The sequence below is a fragment of the Ambystoma mexicanum genome, chromosome 9, assembly GCF_040938575.1.
Source record: "Ambystoma mexicanum isolate Mex_15411 chromosome 9, UKY_AmexF1_1, whole genome shotgun sequence".
Classification (NCBI taxonomy): domain Eukaryota; kingdom Metazoa; phylum Chordata; class Amphibia; order Caudata; family Ambystomatidae; genus Ambystoma; species Ambystoma mexicanum.
The window spans coordinates 891,771,417-891,790,310 of record NC_090931.1 but is presented as its reverse complement, the minus strand read 5'-3'; the positions used below and the strand labels follow the sequence as shown (position 1 = coordinate 891,790,310).

The following is an 18,894-nucleotide window of genomic DNA, read 5'->3' as shown; positions in this document are numbered from 1 at the left end:
TCAAAAAACAAATGTGCAACCAAGAAATCTACAAGCATCATTGGTGCTCTGGGGAGTCCAAGTCTTAACTGAACTGCAACTGCAGGACATGGAATTGCTGAAAACAATATAGCTATGTACCGAACTCCTGGTATACAGTTCATCTCCTGCAAAGCAGCATCTTCTCCAGTGCTTTTTGAGATGTCATGCTTTCCTGCAAAACCTCTTCATTGCCACTCAAACTGCTGCTGGCCAACTGGTAACCAGCACTATTTGCTTTTGACTTTGCAAAGTAACAGAGTTTTCCGAGCCAGCTGTCAAGACAACAGACCTTGCCTGAGCACAACCGCTGACCTATGAGATTGGGCCTTATCTTTAACATTGGACTTATACTTAACACTGGGAGCACAATAGCCTCGGAACCATTTCTGGCTCAGCCAATCAGAAGCTGTTCTGTCTCTCCTGTTCATGTCTCAGGCACTGCCTGTGACCCTAGGTAGGAGGGTCCCTACTTTTAAATACTGAAGTTGACTTACTTGTAATCTGCATCACATTTTTCTTACTTTCTCATTAGATTAAGTACTATTTTGAATCCTTGTGTGGACCTTGCCTTATTAAATGTTATACTGTATGTTGAATCACTCTTCTTCCCTCCTAGAAGTGGCCGGGGCTGCTTAGCCATCATTCCCACAAGATGAGCATCGGAAAGCTTTTGGCATAACCTTTGCCTTACGCTGGAACGGTTACTCTTGTGCTCTTAACAAAGCGCACAGAGAGAAACAGTCCTAAAAAGTGGCAGAGGAGTAGGAATCCTTTTAAGATATTTCTGTACACTGCATTAGTTGTTCACATCCTTGCATACCTGCACTGAGTCTTCTTCTGCCGCTTGCTTATCGTCTTAAGCTTATCGTTAAGATTTCTAAAACTTCGTAGCATGCAACATATTATCTCATAAATTTATATGATATGGCATTTATAACGCGCCTGTACACAAGTGCTTCTAGGCGCGAAAATTCTTTGATTTTGCGTAAAATGGCTCTGCTGGTCATATTTAAATATTCTGATAGCATCAAATGTGTAAGGAGAGTGCAGAATTCAGCTTTCTAATGATATTTGTAATCTCAAGCTTACCAGACGTTTCATGTTATTAGCGTTGAAAATGTGTCGACTGTTTACAAGGAATTTTTCAATCACAGGTATACAATTGAGGGGAACTCACATTTGCATAGATGCATAATGTATTAGAATACCTGTTATTGCATTGCCCATAAACAAGCAAGCCCTCTCCAATCATCCTCAGATTGATACACGGCTGAATATCGTTTTGTAGCAAACTCATAGTTTTGAGCACTTTGAAAGAAACACTATGATCGGAATGAATGCCTCCTATTTTAACATGTGTGAAATATCTCTACAAATGCTATCAATTTGAGGAACCTAGGTGAGCAGGGAAGCATTCCAGAAGCACGTCACCATCACTCTAAGAGGGATCATGAAAGATGGGGTTCTCTTGGAGTATCAAAGGGGCGTCTCATAGAAAAGTTGGGGGAACTCCTAGGAGGAATCGGCATTGCATCTTCTTTGAGAGCAAGGTTGTACATTTTGAAGAACCTGGATATTGTACGCAGTGACTGTTAATGATAACCTCTCCGACAAACTAATGATGGGAGCCTGTCAAAGAGTAGCTTAGATGGGACTTGTGACAGAAAAGCTAGGATGGGACATGTTAAAGAGCGCTTGTACCAAGTTGTATGAATGCAAACATCATAGATATTTAATGTGGAAAATGTTTTGTTCTTCCTTGTCCTGCCTTTTTTAACAGTCTTTTATTTTCCTCCTTTCACCTTCACCTTACCTCCGAAAGAAATTCAATCAGACAAGACGAGGAGCCGATGGAAGAGGAGGCCCCCCTGTAGCAACTGTCTTGACCGAAGTTCTGCTCGATCATCCACACCTTGAAGGGCCTTGCCCGGAAGATTTCTCTTCTTACTCCTGTGTTCAGTCACAGTGTTCGTCCAGAATACAAAGCGACAACTGGGTGTAAAAAAACAAAATACAACCAATTCCGACAAGTCCATGTATACTGCATATACATATTTCAGAGAGCAAGAGAGAAGGGTTGCTATGCTGGTGATGAACACGCTGCGCCTCAGAGACTGCCCTTGAAGCCGTGATGTCTCTGTCCTACGGCGGAGCAGGAAGCAGAGAAGGGACAAAGTCGGGAGGAGAATTTGGCAAACTTGCCAAACTTTACAATTAAAAAAACAGAAACAATCAGAGGTTTTCAAAACGGTGCTTAAGGTTCCAGAATCCATGAGCTAAAGACTCTGTTTCAGAAGCACTCGGTTCAATCTGTTGTAGTGTTGTAAAATTTTATATGCTCCGCGCTTCTGCGAAGTTGAACCAATATCATCCTCGGAGTCCGCACACTGTGCCGCAGGCCACCTCATGCACGGCCTGGCGAGAAATGCGAGAGGAAATTGTACATTTGTATTTCATGTTGACTTTGAACGAAGGAAAAGCTGTCGATGACGGCACCTCGGCAAGAGCCGCGGCCGCTCTGCAAATGCTGTGCCTGGTGGATGGCTGTGCCTTTTCTGTGCATTGAATGGATTTGCCTAGTCTTTGGACATATTTCTCTTTTACGATGTTTGAGGAACAACGCCTTAAAAAAGATATCCAGAAAGACTTGAAAGAAGTTAACCAACTGGATTGACCATAGGGTGGAGAGGGGTATTTGGACCGTTGTCCTGTGAGAAACCCAAGCTTGGCCTAGCATGCGGAGATGCCAGAGGGTGGGGGTACACCCGTTCTTGTACCTACATTTCTGTTTCATCATCTCACTTTTTTATATTTCCTTTTGCTGATGGCAGTAGTTTGGCGTGCAGGGCGAGAAGGTGCACAAAAGGCAAATGCTATCTTGTATTTGTATCCACCCCCACCTCAAAGTGAATCCCATAAGGGAAGCCTTTTTGTCTGGGTACCCTGCAGATGCAGCCGTCTTGTGTGTGCAGGGCTGCCATTGATGCAAATGAATTACTTTCTATCTATCAAGCATGAGGTCTAACTTAAACACTTTAGCTATACAAATAGATACTGAATGCTAAATTTCATTCCCGCTTGAGACACGGGGCTCCTACACATTTCTTGGTTATGTTTATGATAAATCAATAGCTAAAGATTTCCATGCACAGTGGGGGCTGACGAAACATGCTGAGCCCAGTCAGACTAGTGCTTGGGGAACTGCAAAACCAATGTAGGTTTTCAGGGGTCACAGTTTGGCAGCAGTTTCCTGCTGGTTTGAAACCACTTTTCCATATGTTCAGTCTTTCAAAATGCTAAGACCATGGCTGCTTCCAGAAGCCTTGCCTTTATGAGTTGAACTTTTTCATTTGGTTTATTTTGATTTGGAAACTTTTTTTTTTACTTGATTTTTTTACAGCAAGATACCCATGTGTTTGCTGGGTTCTGTTTTATAGTGATGTTTTCCTGAGAATGTTAAACACTTGCCAATTTGGTGGCAGGTTTTCCATTTCAGCCTTTTTGTTTTTTAGTACTAACTGTGTTGGTAAGTGTTGCATTCCCTTGTGCTACCTTTGGCGATCACCTTTTTCATTCCCACCTGCACAACATTTTTGCCACTTTTAGTTTCACACCGATGATCATGTAAGTTCTTGCTTAACAAATCAATTTGACTACATCAGCAGTCCATTCTCTGTCTTTGAACTCCTGTACAATCCAAGGCACAAATAGTCATCAAGCGTGCATTCAGCTAGTGGTGGGGAAAGGGTCTCTTTACCTGAGGTGATCATGTGTTTTCATACTATCCAAATCTCATAGGGGAACTTCTTCTCTGCCCCTCCATGATGGAGTAGTGGATTCTTGACAGATTGCTGCCAATCCTTCAGTTATAATTGTTGTCATCCAAACATGGTCTTTCTCGCGGTACCTCATTAGGGTTTCAGTCAGCAAATATGTCTTGTTGCTGCCTGTTATTCATTAATGCAGCAATATCAGATTTCCCCCTTTCCCGGCTGAAGCTATATCGGGTGAGAGGCTGGATGGCACCAGCAGTATCGGCTGTGGAGAGCTAATGGATTGATGCATGAGTGAAGTTTCAGAGAATAGCAAAGTGCCTGCTGACTTTTGTGGTATTATGTGGCACCCGGCCCTTTTGTATATAGCCCATCCTTTCGGATTGCTGTTCCTTTGGAAGGGGCAAATGATCATTCTCTTGTGCTCACAGTACTCTCATGGACCATTGATTGTATATTTGCGGTAAGGTATGAGTTTTACTGTGCAAAGTTTGTATGGTCTGATTTTTGGTCAGTTTTTACTTGCATTTAGGGGCCATAAACACTAAGGACTACTCCCAAACTCCCAGGAACTGCTGGAGTCTGGTCCCTGCAATCTATTTATCTTATTTTCATTTGTAACGTAGGAGAGGATCTGCGATACTTTGTTACTGGGATCACCCCATGTTATTGTACTGTTTGTCTTGCTCAAGTTTTGTTGTTGCCCTTCTTCCAGCATGTTTGAAGATATATGTTCGAATTTGCCTGAGCAAGGATGTCCTGTTGGTTAAGCAAAGGTTACCAACCAGTCTGAAGATCATCTTATTGCTGAGGTGCTGCTGCCTTATATCCTGCTATTTCAGTGTTTAGCCAGTTTATAATACCATTAATAGAAAGTGTGAGCTGACTTTTATCTATGTGTACATCATCTAATTGCACACACCCTTTCTTCAAAACAAACCAGTGAATGACCTCTTGTGTCCACTGCATCTAGCTCTGCAAAAATACTTTTAAGTGGAGGATTAGTGAATATTTATCTAGTAAAAATAGGCACATTCTCATTGCGTTGAAGTGGAATACTGTAGTCCTATCTGGTTCAAAGTTATTACAAAAAAGATTAAGGCTGGCTTTTACTGTAGTAATGGGTAATTTAGCACACCACTTGCTTACATGTCCCACTAGAACAGGCGTCGTCAGCTTTTTGCTCTCAGTAGTTTTAAATTGCAACTTCCATCAGTCCTAGTTCATGGTGGGGGATCATGGGATTTGTACTCCGAAACACCCTGAGTGCAACAGGTTGCAGACCCATACATGAGAGAGATTCCGCTGCCGCTTTTGGTTTTGGCTGGGTTTTCATTCTAGTCAACATATTTCAGTATACTTGGAGGGACTTGGTTGATGGCTGCATCAATGGTGTAATCTTCATCAGTCCCTTGAACAGAGAAGTTAGGATGTGGCACTCCTGCCTCAGTAGGAAGCTGCAATTTAGCTGAGGTAAAAGAAATGAGGAGAGGGGTACTGGAGTAAAAAAACACATGTGAACAGTTCACGCTCATGCCCAGTTTTGTCAGAAATCTAACCCACAGCCCAAAAAATAAATTATTGGCAGTTATTCCAGGATGTGCAGGTGGATCACAGCTCTACAGAAGGTTAGTGGCATTTCTTCTCCAACCCTGCACTTTTATTGTACTGACCCAAAGCTGTGTTATCACTGACGGCACAGTTTAGACTTTTAAGTACCATGCAATTGTCAGCACTAGAATGCAAGGTTTGCCGAGGGCGAGCTATTGTATATTTGGACATTGTGACAATTAAATAGCCTCCACCAACTGCAGTTTTAACCCCTTATTTTTTATGTATTGTATTATCAGTACAAACTTCAAAGAGTGATCACACTTCAAACTTTCATATTGAGTGGCGATACCTAGAACCTTTGGGCGAACATAGATTTGGTGCTAACATAGCTTTGTGCCTTTTGGCTAACATAGCTTGAGCGAACATTGTTCAGCTTTGTGAACATCCAACGTTATGCCAACTTCTTACGCCTCCCATGGGCTGGTATCACAAGGGATCAAAGCACTTGACTCCTTTTCACATACTTTTCCACATGTTATTATTATTTTCCTGACTGTATGAAAGCCTCGCACAACCCTATGTTTTACAGAGGGACAGCTCTTATTGCCAAATGCCTAATATTGAGCATGGCACTAGCACTTGATTGCATGGGCGTCACTGCTCTGAAGAGCTGACTGGTTCTTTGCCCCTCCCAATGACAAAGGCATGCCATAGTGAGGAAAGGGCACTAGGTGTTCTGCGAATCAGAGAAAATACTGTATTCCGTTGTGTAATATCACAGCAGTGGAATTAGTCTTCCGTGCTGTGATGTTACAGTAGGAGGATGAAACATTTCGGCAACTATTTGCTAAAGTGTATACCTACTAACCTCTGTCCATGAGATGAAAATGTGTGGATTTTCAATGTACTCTTTTTAAAGTACTATGTCTTTACACTCGACAAACATTGTTTCATGATATAAGTGAAGTGGCACCTCTGAGTTCAATCTTGCCATCAAAAGCAATTCAATCAGCTTGTGGGCTCTGGGTTCCTGAGCAATCACTTCACAAAGAAGATAGACGAATCTTTGAGGTACTCATTCTGCAAACGCAGACCTAAGCACATGAAAACCACAGTCAGCGTTTTGCACATTATTGATGACACATTCTTCATATTCTCCCCTAGGCTTATCCCTTTGTCCTGCTTCTGCCCTTTTCTCCATTATCTCAAAGTTTCATTCTAATGCCTTGCTTGGAAAGATAGTTAATGTGATATCCATGCTCCTGATACTTTCGGGCTCAATGAAACCCTCCTCCTGGCCCAGATCTCTTCCTTTGTCATTTATAGATGAGATATATATGTTTTCCTTAAACAAGGTGCCTTAGCAGGCGATCAAGTAAGAAAAGGGGTTTTCAAATCAGCATTTGAAATGGAAGGGAGAAAGGCAAAGGGAAAATTTTATTCTGAATAGCAGAAAGCTTAAAGCGGCTTCTCTGAAGGAGATTTCACAGCAAACATTGATAACCGATTTGAAGGTACTTGATATGAGTTTGTGCGGCTGGCATACAAAGATTCAGCTATTGCAGCGGAATGCACTGAAATAACTCTTGAAAATCCCACTTAGTTTCACATTTTTAGCTACTGTCATGGAGAAGATTACAGGGAATAACTGCTTCTGTCAAATCAGTATTGGTTATTGGGCAAAAGCAGAAGTTTGCAGGCTCTTTTTTTTACGAAAGACAACCAGTCGAAAGCACATGCAAATACATATGCCAGACTTGACCTTAAGCCTTTTTAGACAGATAGAATAATCATGATTTCTTAAAGCGCTGCATGCCGTTTTCCTCACGTTTCTAAGTACTGTAACAATTGCTGCAAGTACTCCATTCAACAACCTCGGAAGGAGGAAGAGCAGAGTTAGCACTGCCACAATGTAACCCTGTGGCTGCAGGTCACACACTTATATCAGGGTTAGTGTTTAACTCACTAAGGGTTCATGGCAATTTTCCATTTAGATCACCAATACCATATTCCTAATATGTCGCAAACTGTTACCACAGTTTTCCAAAGAGTACCTGTTCTTACTCCAGGAGGAGATGGTCTCTTTGTCTCTTTTCTATTGGGGAAATCGCCCCAAGACCTAAGTCTCAGAGAATATATTTTCAGTGTTTTCAGAGTTCTGGTGTTTTGAGATTACAAAATTTCGAGGGATGAGGCACAATTCATTTAATTGTGGAACATTGTGAAGGGAAGAAAAATATGAACATTTCCACCTTTCTTATATCATCCCCTTACATTACTATGGGAATTTCCAGTTCTCCAGAGACATGCGTAATACCAAGTTTTCCTTCAAGAATAAGGTACATAAGGATTTCTGTAGGGGGCCATTTACCCATTTATAGTTACTGTAATTCTGTCACAGGTTATTGACCTGCTTTTTACCTGTGGCAGAGTACCTATAAAGGAGCTCCCTATGTTTCAATTAGATGTTTGTCTAATCACTTCAACACAGGCAGCAACAGGCATGGCTCTTATAGTAGATTATTTACAACCCACTGTTCCCACAGGGGTTATCCATAAAAAGATAGTGACATATTTTAGTTGCAACTCTGCCTGTGCATTTCTAACCATTTAGGGACCTTGGTGTCCAAGACGACCGAGATATTATGAAAAGTGTTTTGAAATCTGAACCTGGCTCTGTGGAAGATTTGAAGTGTGATGGCCTATGGGAGATACAGAACCGAATTTGCATTCAGCCGTTCTTGTCAAATAAAGAGATGACCTGATCTTGCTTAGACCAGAGTATTTCCCGGTAAGGAATACTGTGATGAAAGGCATGGCTGAATTATGGCTGTTGTGCGGAGATATCACTTGCAGCAGTTCTCAGAAGTAATGTAGTCTTCCAATCCTCTCCGTGGCCCACAGCAGATCTCCTGTTACGGGACTGAAAGCCTCTAGTGTTTTCATTTTGTAAGGAGTTGCTAGGTCTTTGTTCTGTGTCAGGAAGGAAAAGTGAGGGTTGAAGTGTGCAGGAATAAAGCTTATACTACAGCCAAGTGCTTTGTCTTCACAAGTGTCTCATTCTCTTTGATGTGTGCCGCAGGGCTAATCTTTGGCACACTCTTTCACAGCTCACACATGTGTAACTGGTCCTCCTTTTAGTGCTGGATTTCCAGACACAAATAGAAGTAATTGTTGCAGTTGGACATGTCGCCAGCACACCCACCAATTGTAGTACTATGCACAGATGGATGTTTATTTGACCGTAGCCATTTCCAGACTTTCTAAATTGTGCTGTTGGAGAGCCAATCTAGCTGATTGAGGCTTAATTGACCATAAAATCCCTGATGGTTTGAATCATTTTTTTATTTGTATGTCATGTTTTGTTAATCCAATGCAGGGTTTTATTTGTGTTCTTTTTTGGATGAGAAGGGGCATGCTTTCTTATATATGCTTTGATAACAGTCAGTGGCAGTACGGTTGGTTCCAGATTAATAGCACTTCCTCTTCTGACCAGGCAGATCTGACTTCAGGGCATGTGCCCATTTCACAATATATATTACAGGACATTCCTTTACTGGTCGTGTCTGCTGCATCCATTCCTTACTCTGTAAGTCTCACCCATTTCTTAGCCAATATATTTTCTGGACTTTTATCCATTTAAATGTATAGATAAATTTAAAGGTAAAAATATATATATATATATATATAAATATATTTTTTTACACGTTCTGTAGGTTGCATGGTTGTCTGAGGGGCATGTCTATTTTGGAAGTTTTGCATGCCCTGGCTTGCATTTGTATGTTGGAGTTTTTGGGACGTGTGAGGAGTTTGGTATTAGGGTCTCCTCGCCTCTGTGTCCGCAAAGGACTGCATCCTTGAGGATTTCTCTTAACTTTGGGGAGAATGTGGAAGTGATAATCTTTGTATTTTACTATTTTTAAGAAAGCATAAAAGAGACGGTCTTGATTGTATGCTGTGCTCTACTGGAGGTGACCTATAAAGCTGTACTTAGTCTTTTTGCACTCATGTATGGGACAGCTGATCTTTGGGGTGTATACTCATGCATGTCTCTATGACTGGTTGGATACAGGTTTTTCTTTTTCTTTAGTGTTTTCTGTCTGTTCTTAAAGTCTGTTTACACAGGCTTTACTTTTGTGTATGTGTGTGGGGGCATTTGGGGCTATTATGGACTATGTATATGTGTGTGTGTGTATGTTTTATTTTGTCTTTATAACCCTGCCTGTATGTTTACCACCATTAGTTGATTTATCTGCTTGTGGTGGTATATATTTGCTAGTTCCGGTCTATCTTTCAATACTTCTTTGTATAATTTCTCTTTTGCCAACAATCTGTGATCGGACTTCCTACATACATATTTCTTACTTTATATGTGTGTACATCTGCTTGAATGTTTTCACATGTGATTCTTGCATATGTCTGTCTGCAATTTCCCAGGTGCAGGAGCTATGTTCAAAGCTATTGCTCCATTTCAGAATGTATTAAAAATAAATTGGGTATTTATATTGCTCTTTATGCCAGAGTCCAGCTTCTAAGTGTGAGACCATGTAATTAACCCCTGCTGCTCGGTATGGTCTTGCTTCCAAGATGAGCCCATTGCCCCTGAACTATCCTCCCAGCCCATGTATGACCTATGTCTAATACACTACCTAAAATGTTCTCTCTCATACACTACCCAGAAGTATCATAAAGACACTATGTTAAAGTGCTTCCTCTGAGACCTTACAAGTAACACTTTCTTTGAGCCACTTATAAAAGATCTCGCCCTTTGAGGTATTTATGGAAGAGCGCTTGCTGAGTTAATCATTGAATTTGTCTGTCTTAGACCCATAAGTAGGAGGGATCTCAGATTTATTTTGGAAACAGAGTGGCTCTTGTAGAGTCTGTTTGTAAAAATGTGCCTGCGTTTTCCCATTGCTGCCCTCTCTAAAGTTGTCATAGAAGTCAAGTTCAAGCCTTTGACTAAACCTTCTTTTTACTCACTGAGCTGCCCATTTGAGTATTTGCTCATCAGTCTGAGTTCTCAAACTCTGATTCTTCCAATATGATGGAGAGACTATCAGAACACGTTAGCGTTTCAAGTCTTAGGCTGTCCTGGGGTATGGTTGATTTGTCAAGCTTGCCATTGCCTTGAAATGTCTGCGAAAGGACCCCTCCACTGATATCATTTTAGTTTCCTTTTCCTGCTATGACACACTGATTTCTGAACTTCTTTGGTATTTTTAGAATAGACACCTTTCTGTTGAGTTCTTCCTAGTAGTTATTTCTGGTTTGCAGCAACCCTATGTTTTCTACAGTAGCTGCCATCTTTCACACCAGACTTAATTTGCCTGATGAATCATTTTTTCTCTGCAATAATAGCATTTATTTTCACTTTTATATCTGTTGCAGCCTAGCAAGGTTCTTAATTTGTTTTCATAATGTTGAAACCTGTAACTTTCTGACTTTGCCTTCATGCTTCTGAAGAATGATTATTGATAGACTTGGATGCTTGTATGGTCTGCTAACTGGCCATGTGACTTGCAATTTTGAAGCCTAAATCCTAAATAGACAAGCAAATTGAATATCTGATTAGCACTATCTAAAGGTGCTACTCTGATGCTGTCAAACCAAAAGCATATGGCTCTGCTACAAAACCAAACCTTTCATGCATTTGCTTCTAAAAGGTTCCTGTGACCATGCTGATGCCCAGGGAGTAGGAAGCAGTGTGGAGACCAAGGATTTCTCAAGAGTTTCAGCCAGACCATTAGTTTGCACCGGAAACAGTCCCAGGCAAATGATATGTATTGGATAGTTAAAACACGTTCTGCTTTTTTACATTTCAGAGACTTAAAAAACATATTTTCAGGTTTTTTGAAACCTTGTATGATTACATTCCTTGCAAAAGGTGAACGACAGCAACTTCCAGAGCCAGGCTGCTTAGACCTGTTAAAACCTGATACCTATACAGGGTAGGTGATGGTTGGTGGAGTATCCAAGGGTACATACAGACAGAAAGGGTGTCTGTGTTGTAATAGCCCCATATATCTATTTACATCCAAACCCTGTGCCACTGGCTTTTCACTGGTTTGATGAGACTAAAAAGATGGGAAGGGTTGCAAACAGTTTGTGATCTGTCAAGCGGCAAACCTATCGAAGGGCTATGGCCTTCATGCCCTGGTCCCAGCAGTGCTGCAGCAGATTGCCAAACACTGTTGAAAGTCCACTGTACTGTGGATGCAAACTGCAAACAATCAACTCTAGGCATTTCCCGATAGAGAACCTGGTAGAAGCAGCATATGAGGTGCATCTAGCTTCTTTCTGAAGGCAAGGTGTTTTGCCTCAGATCACATAGTGACATGTGGGCACATCCCAAAGTCTACTTTTGACTGATTATTTTGCAAAATGGACTTTCTGCCAGCACGTATTCTCTCAGTTGTAAACAGTTATGCAAATGGTGCAGGCCTAAAGCTCTTTTTAACTAGAGCTGTTATGTTGACACAATTGAACCTTATTTGCACAAAGCCAGATTATATTTTCAATCCTCACCCACAAGTTAATTTGTAAGCCATCATAGTACATTGCAAAAAGCTGTATCCATGTTCTTTTTTCAGATTACCAGTTAAGAAAATGACATCAACATAGGGATTCATCCTCTACTTGATAACTTAATATTGTTCTACCTAGGCTTATAGGTGTTCAAGCATCCGAACATTATCACAGACAGTTGCTCTTGTTTCTGTGGGATATTCATTTTAAGGTTGAAATCATATGCTGTTTCTTGACAATTCTTTTCCTGTTGGGTGATTAGTTTCTAGAGCACCACTGTACATTTTGGCAGTAGTGAATTTAGATTTTCAAGTCAATTTATGCATTCCTGATGCATGCTTCCGATTGGTTCAACTCACGGTCAGCATTATTTGTGTAAACTTGATACCAAAAGAACTTGATGATGTTATTAGTAGGTAACCAAAGCTTTTAGAGAGGGAGAAGAGCTATAGCTATGGGATCTAGTATTGACTGTGAACATGGTTTCCAAACAGAGGATCTCTTCATGGCTAGTTTTATAGATTGAATTCTGACACCAAAAATTCAATCCGCATCCTCCAAGTACTACAAAATTCCCTATGAAGCGTTGCAAATGCTGCATGGCTCGCTGCAGTAACACCACGCTGCTCATATTTGAAAAGGAACCAAATTGAAAACAAAGGATACCGCCCTTCATTACTGCATTTTGTATACAGACTAGTCTATGGCTAACTTTGATCCGCGAATCCTCAAAGTTGTTAATGAGATGGTGTTTTCTTCAGTGCCTTCCTTCTTTTGAATATTCACTACTTCATAGTCAATTCTAACAATGTCAAACTTAATAGGATGCTATGCCGGAGGAATCAAAAATTCTGGGTGGAGTTGCCTTTCACGAAACTTACAATGTGATCAGAGTTAAATAAAATAGTGCACTTCATGATTTCCAAAGAATTAAAAACCTGGGGTTCGGAACACTGTGAGGGTAGTTGGGGCATGTAAGTACACATGCCCCAACACCATGGCTGTGGAACTATTCTGAACTGTTCTTGGTGAATTTTTTAACAACCTTGGATAGTGGATTTCTGTGTATGCATCCAGATGAGTGCAAAAAAGTAAAACTGTAGCCAGTTCTGTAATTTACTTGCAGTATTAGTCCTTGAAGAACCTGTCCACATGTCTAGAAGATAAAACATTCCTTTTCTGGCTCTGACATGTAGGTTGATAATCAAATCTCATACCTTCTACTAGATGCAGTATCATACAACGTCCTAATATAGCATGCCAAAAGGTACTAGATCAGTCTTTCCCTTTTACCAATAAGCTTCCCAGAATATCTTTAAATGACCTGGATATCATTTTTCCTTCTCAGAGGTACTGCTGCCTAATGGGGCCAATGGTTCTGAGCTCTCTATATTCTGATCTGAGAATTATTGTGAAGTCTGCTTTCCCTCAAGACATCAATTTAGCCAGAATGGGTAGCATTTTAGATGCCAATTGGTTTTAGATGCTTATTTTTTCCACTTAGAAAAAGTCATGGCACAACCACACTCAATTGATCTGTTGGTATCTCTCCCAGTTTCACTTTCCTGATCACAATCCAGTATAGATTAGGAACATTCCGGATTAATACAGATGCAAACCAATCCCCACATCGACATGTGAGAAATGTACACCAAACCTATGTGTATCCAAGGCATATATATATGCCTGCTCAAGCTGGAAATAATGTTATCTTCTCTGGATAGGTCTTTGGAACTCTATTATGATCTTAAGAGTGATTTTGCTCCACACCATCAGGATTCTTTATGGTGAAGGGAAAACATTGGTAATATTCCTCCAGCACATTGAAAAATAAGCAACTGTCAAGTTGACCAGATAGTAATATCTGGGCTGAAAACATGTTTGGTACTCTTCAGGGACCCTCTTTCTGTGAAGTTTTTGACTCCCGTGTTTGGTCTGGCCTACAAATGTATGCTCAAAGAACTGGGATTATTTTCATGGAATAACAGTACACTGAGAGACCATTTACCTTTATGCTATAAGATCAAATAAATGTCATACTTAGGCAGCTCTAATTGGAGCTATGTCACTGTATGCATGTATACAGCTGATACATATTTTACAGATTTGTCTAAAAAACATGTTTCTGAATGCTTTCTTCTGCATCAAGGTACTTAGCAGGTTACTGATATTTGCATGTCTGTGTAATTTCTACCGTGCATCCTAAGGTGGGCCCACCATTTACCCGCAGGAATGTGGCCTGTTAGTATACCTGATCAATGGTATCTTGAATGGATCTCACATAAGCACCACTGCTGTGCACGGCACTATACTATTAAATACAATTTTACCTGAAGGGCCTTTTGTTTCCTACCAGCCGAGACACCCCCCGACTTGCCTATTTCAAGGTCACAAACACAAATCTATGTTGAGAGATCTCAGCCACCATCTGTGGCCCTTTCAGCTTTCCGCTTCCCTTATCAGGCCTTCTTTGTCTGCAATAAATCACAAATGTCATAGCCCTTCACAGTGTTCTTTCTTGTGCTCATGTAAACCTTCTGGTTTACAGTATTGCTCCTTAAGACTGCTAGAGTGCACATGCAAAGTTGTTGAACGGGTTGCTCGTTTCTAATGTAACCTACAAGACAGTAATTGGTCTTCAGACACTTTTGTTTTTTTCCCTTCATAATTTGATTGCAGAATGCTAACATTTCCTAAGCTTTACATATCAAATATTGATTGTCTGCCCGATGTCTCTTTCAGGGCCCAGTCGGAACCTAGTGCCATTGTGCATTAACTGTAATTTCAGACAAATGTGGTCAAACGGTTGTAAATAGCAGTCTTGCAGAGGAAGCCACAGAGTAGTGCTACTGTGAAGGATTCAGAGGTGGAATCGCACAGTATTTGCATGTTGGCAGTGTCTGAACAGTCCTTCATGGCAATTGACCACATCCCTACACATGTATACAAAAAGCAGTAGTGCACACACACAAGGTCTCAATCTTTGGTCAATCACGTTGCAGGGCAATGCACCAATTGCAGGCACCACAGAAAGGTTTGCTTTCTTGATCACTTGTGACATCCCAATAAGCAGAGATTATCTTAGAGTGTTTGTTCACATACCATGTGTTGAGGACATTTTATAGCCGATCAGCAGGAAACTGCCTATGTCTTCCTGTTGTTCGACTTCTGTTTTTGAGGACTTGGTTTCTGAGGACCAACCCTTTTGTGAGTGATTGTAGTTAATGACTTATGAGATCATATATGGACATTTCAATGGTTCCTATTTCAGTGCAGTGGGTTTTGCGTTGATTTCTTTGTTGTCGTATACATAGATTTCACTTTTGAATAAAGAACGCAGATATTTGCCGCGCACTGTGAGAGCACTGATTTTTTTAAAAAAAAATGCTAAAACTGTAAATTGTGGATTAAAAAATTAAAGGAGAAATGCTTTCTTCCGTGTAATGAAGTTTAGACTTGTTCTCGGCCTCACTTTGCCTATTTCATTGGGAGCATACCTTTTGAAAGGATGAAAATTGAAGAGTTTTTGGTGCTCCATACTGAAACAATATTTTTCAGGTTATGAGGATGACACACACACACGTATGTGTGTGTGTATATATTTATATATATATATATATATATATATATATATATATATATATATATATATATATATATATATATATTTATTTCTGAGGCTTGTGGAATCTACTTAGATCACATGCTGTGCATAGGTTGACATCTAGTGGAAGCTGCAGAGTATTACACTTGTTGTTTTCGAAACTAGAAAGGGGACGTCGACAGTGCGTGCCAGTAATACTATCCCTAGTGTGATGTCCACTGTACCCATGATCCTTCATGCGTCAAGGTCCCTTAGATTGTGTTTTTCTGCCATTCTAGACGCTCGCTTATAGCGGAGTTCTCCTTTCAGCTTATTGCCTTTTGTTATGATCAATTAATGATAGTTTATTCTTACTATCCTTTATATTCACCGACTTCGAGAGCATCCGATGCCGGTGAAGAACAAAGAACGACCGCCGCAAGCCTCCCGGCGACTGATCCGTTCCAACCTTGGAAGGCAGCTACTGGCTTCGCCCCACACAGGGGGGAGGACATTTTAGAATGGTTATGCCCTTGTACATACACTGCATTTGCCTAGCTGCCGGTACATTCCGTTATGGGTCGATAAACACCTTATGTGTAATACTTGTCTCCCGCAAGACCCCATTGAGGGGTCTTGTCGAGCGTGTAGGCTCTTCAAGCCCAAGACATTGAAGGACCGCCTTACTAAACGCTGGGCCCACCACTCCAGGCAGCTCGAGGGCATGGAATTGAGGGTGCCTTCAGCGACGGCAGCAACGCTGCGGTATCCGATGGCAAAGGCAACAGGGTTACTCCAGTTTCCTGAGCATAGGCCCCGACAGTGAGGCCGGCGACCTCGTTATGGGGACGACACCCGGCGGCGAAGGCGCTATCACTACATCCTCCACTAAACACACAACCCACAGCCGAGACTCGAAACACACGTGTCGAGCAAACGGCAGTGCACGACGTCTAGGGAGAGGTCCGTTGAATCGCTATCCTCTGGTCGCTCCAGCTCAAGATCGCCACACGACAGGTACCGGCCGTCGAAGGACGATACAGGTGTCACATGCAAAACCACTGCCGGTAGTCGATCGTCCGCTGACGATGCGTCGGTTCAGCCTGCAACCGAGGTTCGATGTTCTACGTCGAAGCAGGTACAAGACCCTATACAAGCGGGACTTGTACACTTAGTCAAAAAACACGCTCCAGAGGGCCTAGTTAAAGACAAGGTATCCAAGAAGAAGTCCAATAAGAGCCCTCATAGGGATAAGTCACAAGAGGTTAGGCCCACTCATAAGAGTAGGGATCCTCAATCACAAGATTCACTATCTTCCACCCTCAAAAAGAAGGCTCCTCCTTCTACTATACTCCCTCCCACACCTGAAGATCTGGGACTCCCTTCTCAACCATTGGTCATTCCTAGCTCTGCCCAATGGTCAGCTGAAGATATTGACAGGGTCATGAGGAGGATGTCCTTCATTGCCAACTTTTATGAAAAAGACCCTGCCTATTTCACAAGCTTCCACTCCACCCCACCCACTACAGCACTGTCAGGGTCCCAAACTCCTGCTCAATCCCCTGCTATAAGGCCTTGCCAGGAGGATCCAGTGCAAGACACAGTCATTGATCTCTATGACCCGGACTCTGATCATGAAGACCTTTCTATCCAAGAGGCCGCAGACCCTTATTACGGGTATAATGAGGATGAGGAGAATGACCCCGATACAGATATGTATATCATGGACTCTCCTGTTGATCAGGACTCTCCAGTAACGGACTCACCCATAGACAATCAACCTCTGCTAAATGAAGTGCTCGTCAAGACCAACAAGATAAGGATTTAGTGGATGAAATCTTAGGAGAAAAGAAAGCTGTTACTCAGTTTATCCCCCTCCTCAAATCTGTTCAGCGAAAAATACAGCCTTCACTGGAGACTCCTAATCTTATGCAGGCTGTGAACCCACGCATAGAGAAGCTGTTTAAACCCGCCCCTTCTGACCCACTTTACATCAGGGGTCAATTGAAGCCTGACTCCATAGTTGTCACTACAACAAGAAAAAGGGCTGGACCTCCCCTTGCTTCCTCTGAGGCTCCACCTGACAAGGAAAGCAAGAGGCTATACACAATGGGCAGGAAGGTGGCCTCTTCCGCAGCGTTCCAAACCAGAATAGCTAACAATTCAACCTTGTTAACTAGCTACAACTGCCATAAATGGGACGAGGTCTCGGCCTTATTGTCATCAGCCCCCGAACCACTTAAATTTCAACTAGCCCAGTTGGCCGCAGAGGGCATGGCAGTTTCGAGCTGCTTATTAAAAACCAATCTTGAAGCTGCTGACATGCCGGCAGAATAATAGCGGAGGGGACAATTATCAAGCGCCACGCTTGGTTACGCCAATCAGGGTTTAAACCAGAGACGCAAGCCACACTTATCAACATGCCCGTTGGGCCCAATGTGTTTTTTGGTAAAGCCGTCCAGGACGCCTTAAAGACAGCCAAAGAGGAGTACAAAACTCTCAAGTCATTGGGCCAACTGACCAATAAACCTACTGGCCAAAGGGGAAACAGCAATTTTCGTCACTCACACGGCCAGAATTCTCAAAGGTGTTCCAACTATAACGAGAACCAGAATACTTCTCGTAGTCGCGGTAGGTGCTTCTCCTCCCGAGGTGGTAGCCCACCTCAGAAGCAGTGACTATCCGCTCCAGATGCCCTCCCATGCCTCTCCAGTCGGAGGGCGCATTTCCAGCTTCACCCACGCATGTGAGGGAATCACCGCAGACAGATGGGTGCTGTCCACCGTAGTGGGCGGATATTCTATAGAGCTCCTCAAACAACCCCGGAACCATCCCCCACGCCAGAAAACTCACTCCAAAGAAGACCAACAAATCTTCCTAGAGGAAATCACCATGCTGTTCCAAAAGGACGCCATAGAGGTCGTCCCGGCCAATCAGGTAAGCAAGGGTATTTATTCATCTTACTTCCTTGTGCCAAAGAAAGATCGAACAATGCGCCCAGTATTAGATGTGCACCCTGCAAACAAATATGTCAAGCCACAAAAGTTCTGCATGACTACGCTACAAGAGGTAATCTCTCTACTAAAAAAGGGGGAAAACATGGCAACACTGGATATGAAAGATGCCTATTTTCATATTTCAAAGTTCCCAGCGCACAGAAGATTCTTGCGTTTCAAAATAGTGAACCAGCACTACCAATTCAAGGTGCTGCCCTTTGGAATAGGATCTGCTCCAAGGATATTCACAAAGGTACTGGCGGTGGTGGCAGCACACCTGCACAGGGAGGCAATCCCAGTGTAACCTTACTTGGGCGACTGGCTGATTACAGGGGAGTCTTTCCTTATTTGCAGGCAAAACATTCAAAGAACTATTAACCACCTTCTCTTTCAATTGGGTTTCTCCATCAACGAGAAGAAATCAAGACTAGTGCCAAGC

The 18,894-nt window shown here is 42.1% G+C and overlaps 1 protein-coding gene across 6 annotated transcripts in view; it reads left to right on the top strand.

Moving 5' to 3' along the window:
- Positions 1-15,329, top strand: part of HDAC4 (histone deacetylase 4) — a 2,586,716-nt gene extending 2,571,387 nt beyond the window's left edge. For all 6 annotated transcript variants that reach the window (XM_069616020.1, XM_069616021.1, XM_069616018.1 and 3 more), the window contains one exon: positions 1,844-15,329. In XM_069616020.1, the coding sequence (XP_069472121.1) occupies positions 1,844-1,895 (52 nt within the window). In that variant the 3' untranslated portion in view covers positions 1,896-15,329. The remainder of the gene's footprint in view (positions 1-1,843) is intronic.
- Positions 15,330-18,894: the final 3,565 nt, after the last annotated feature.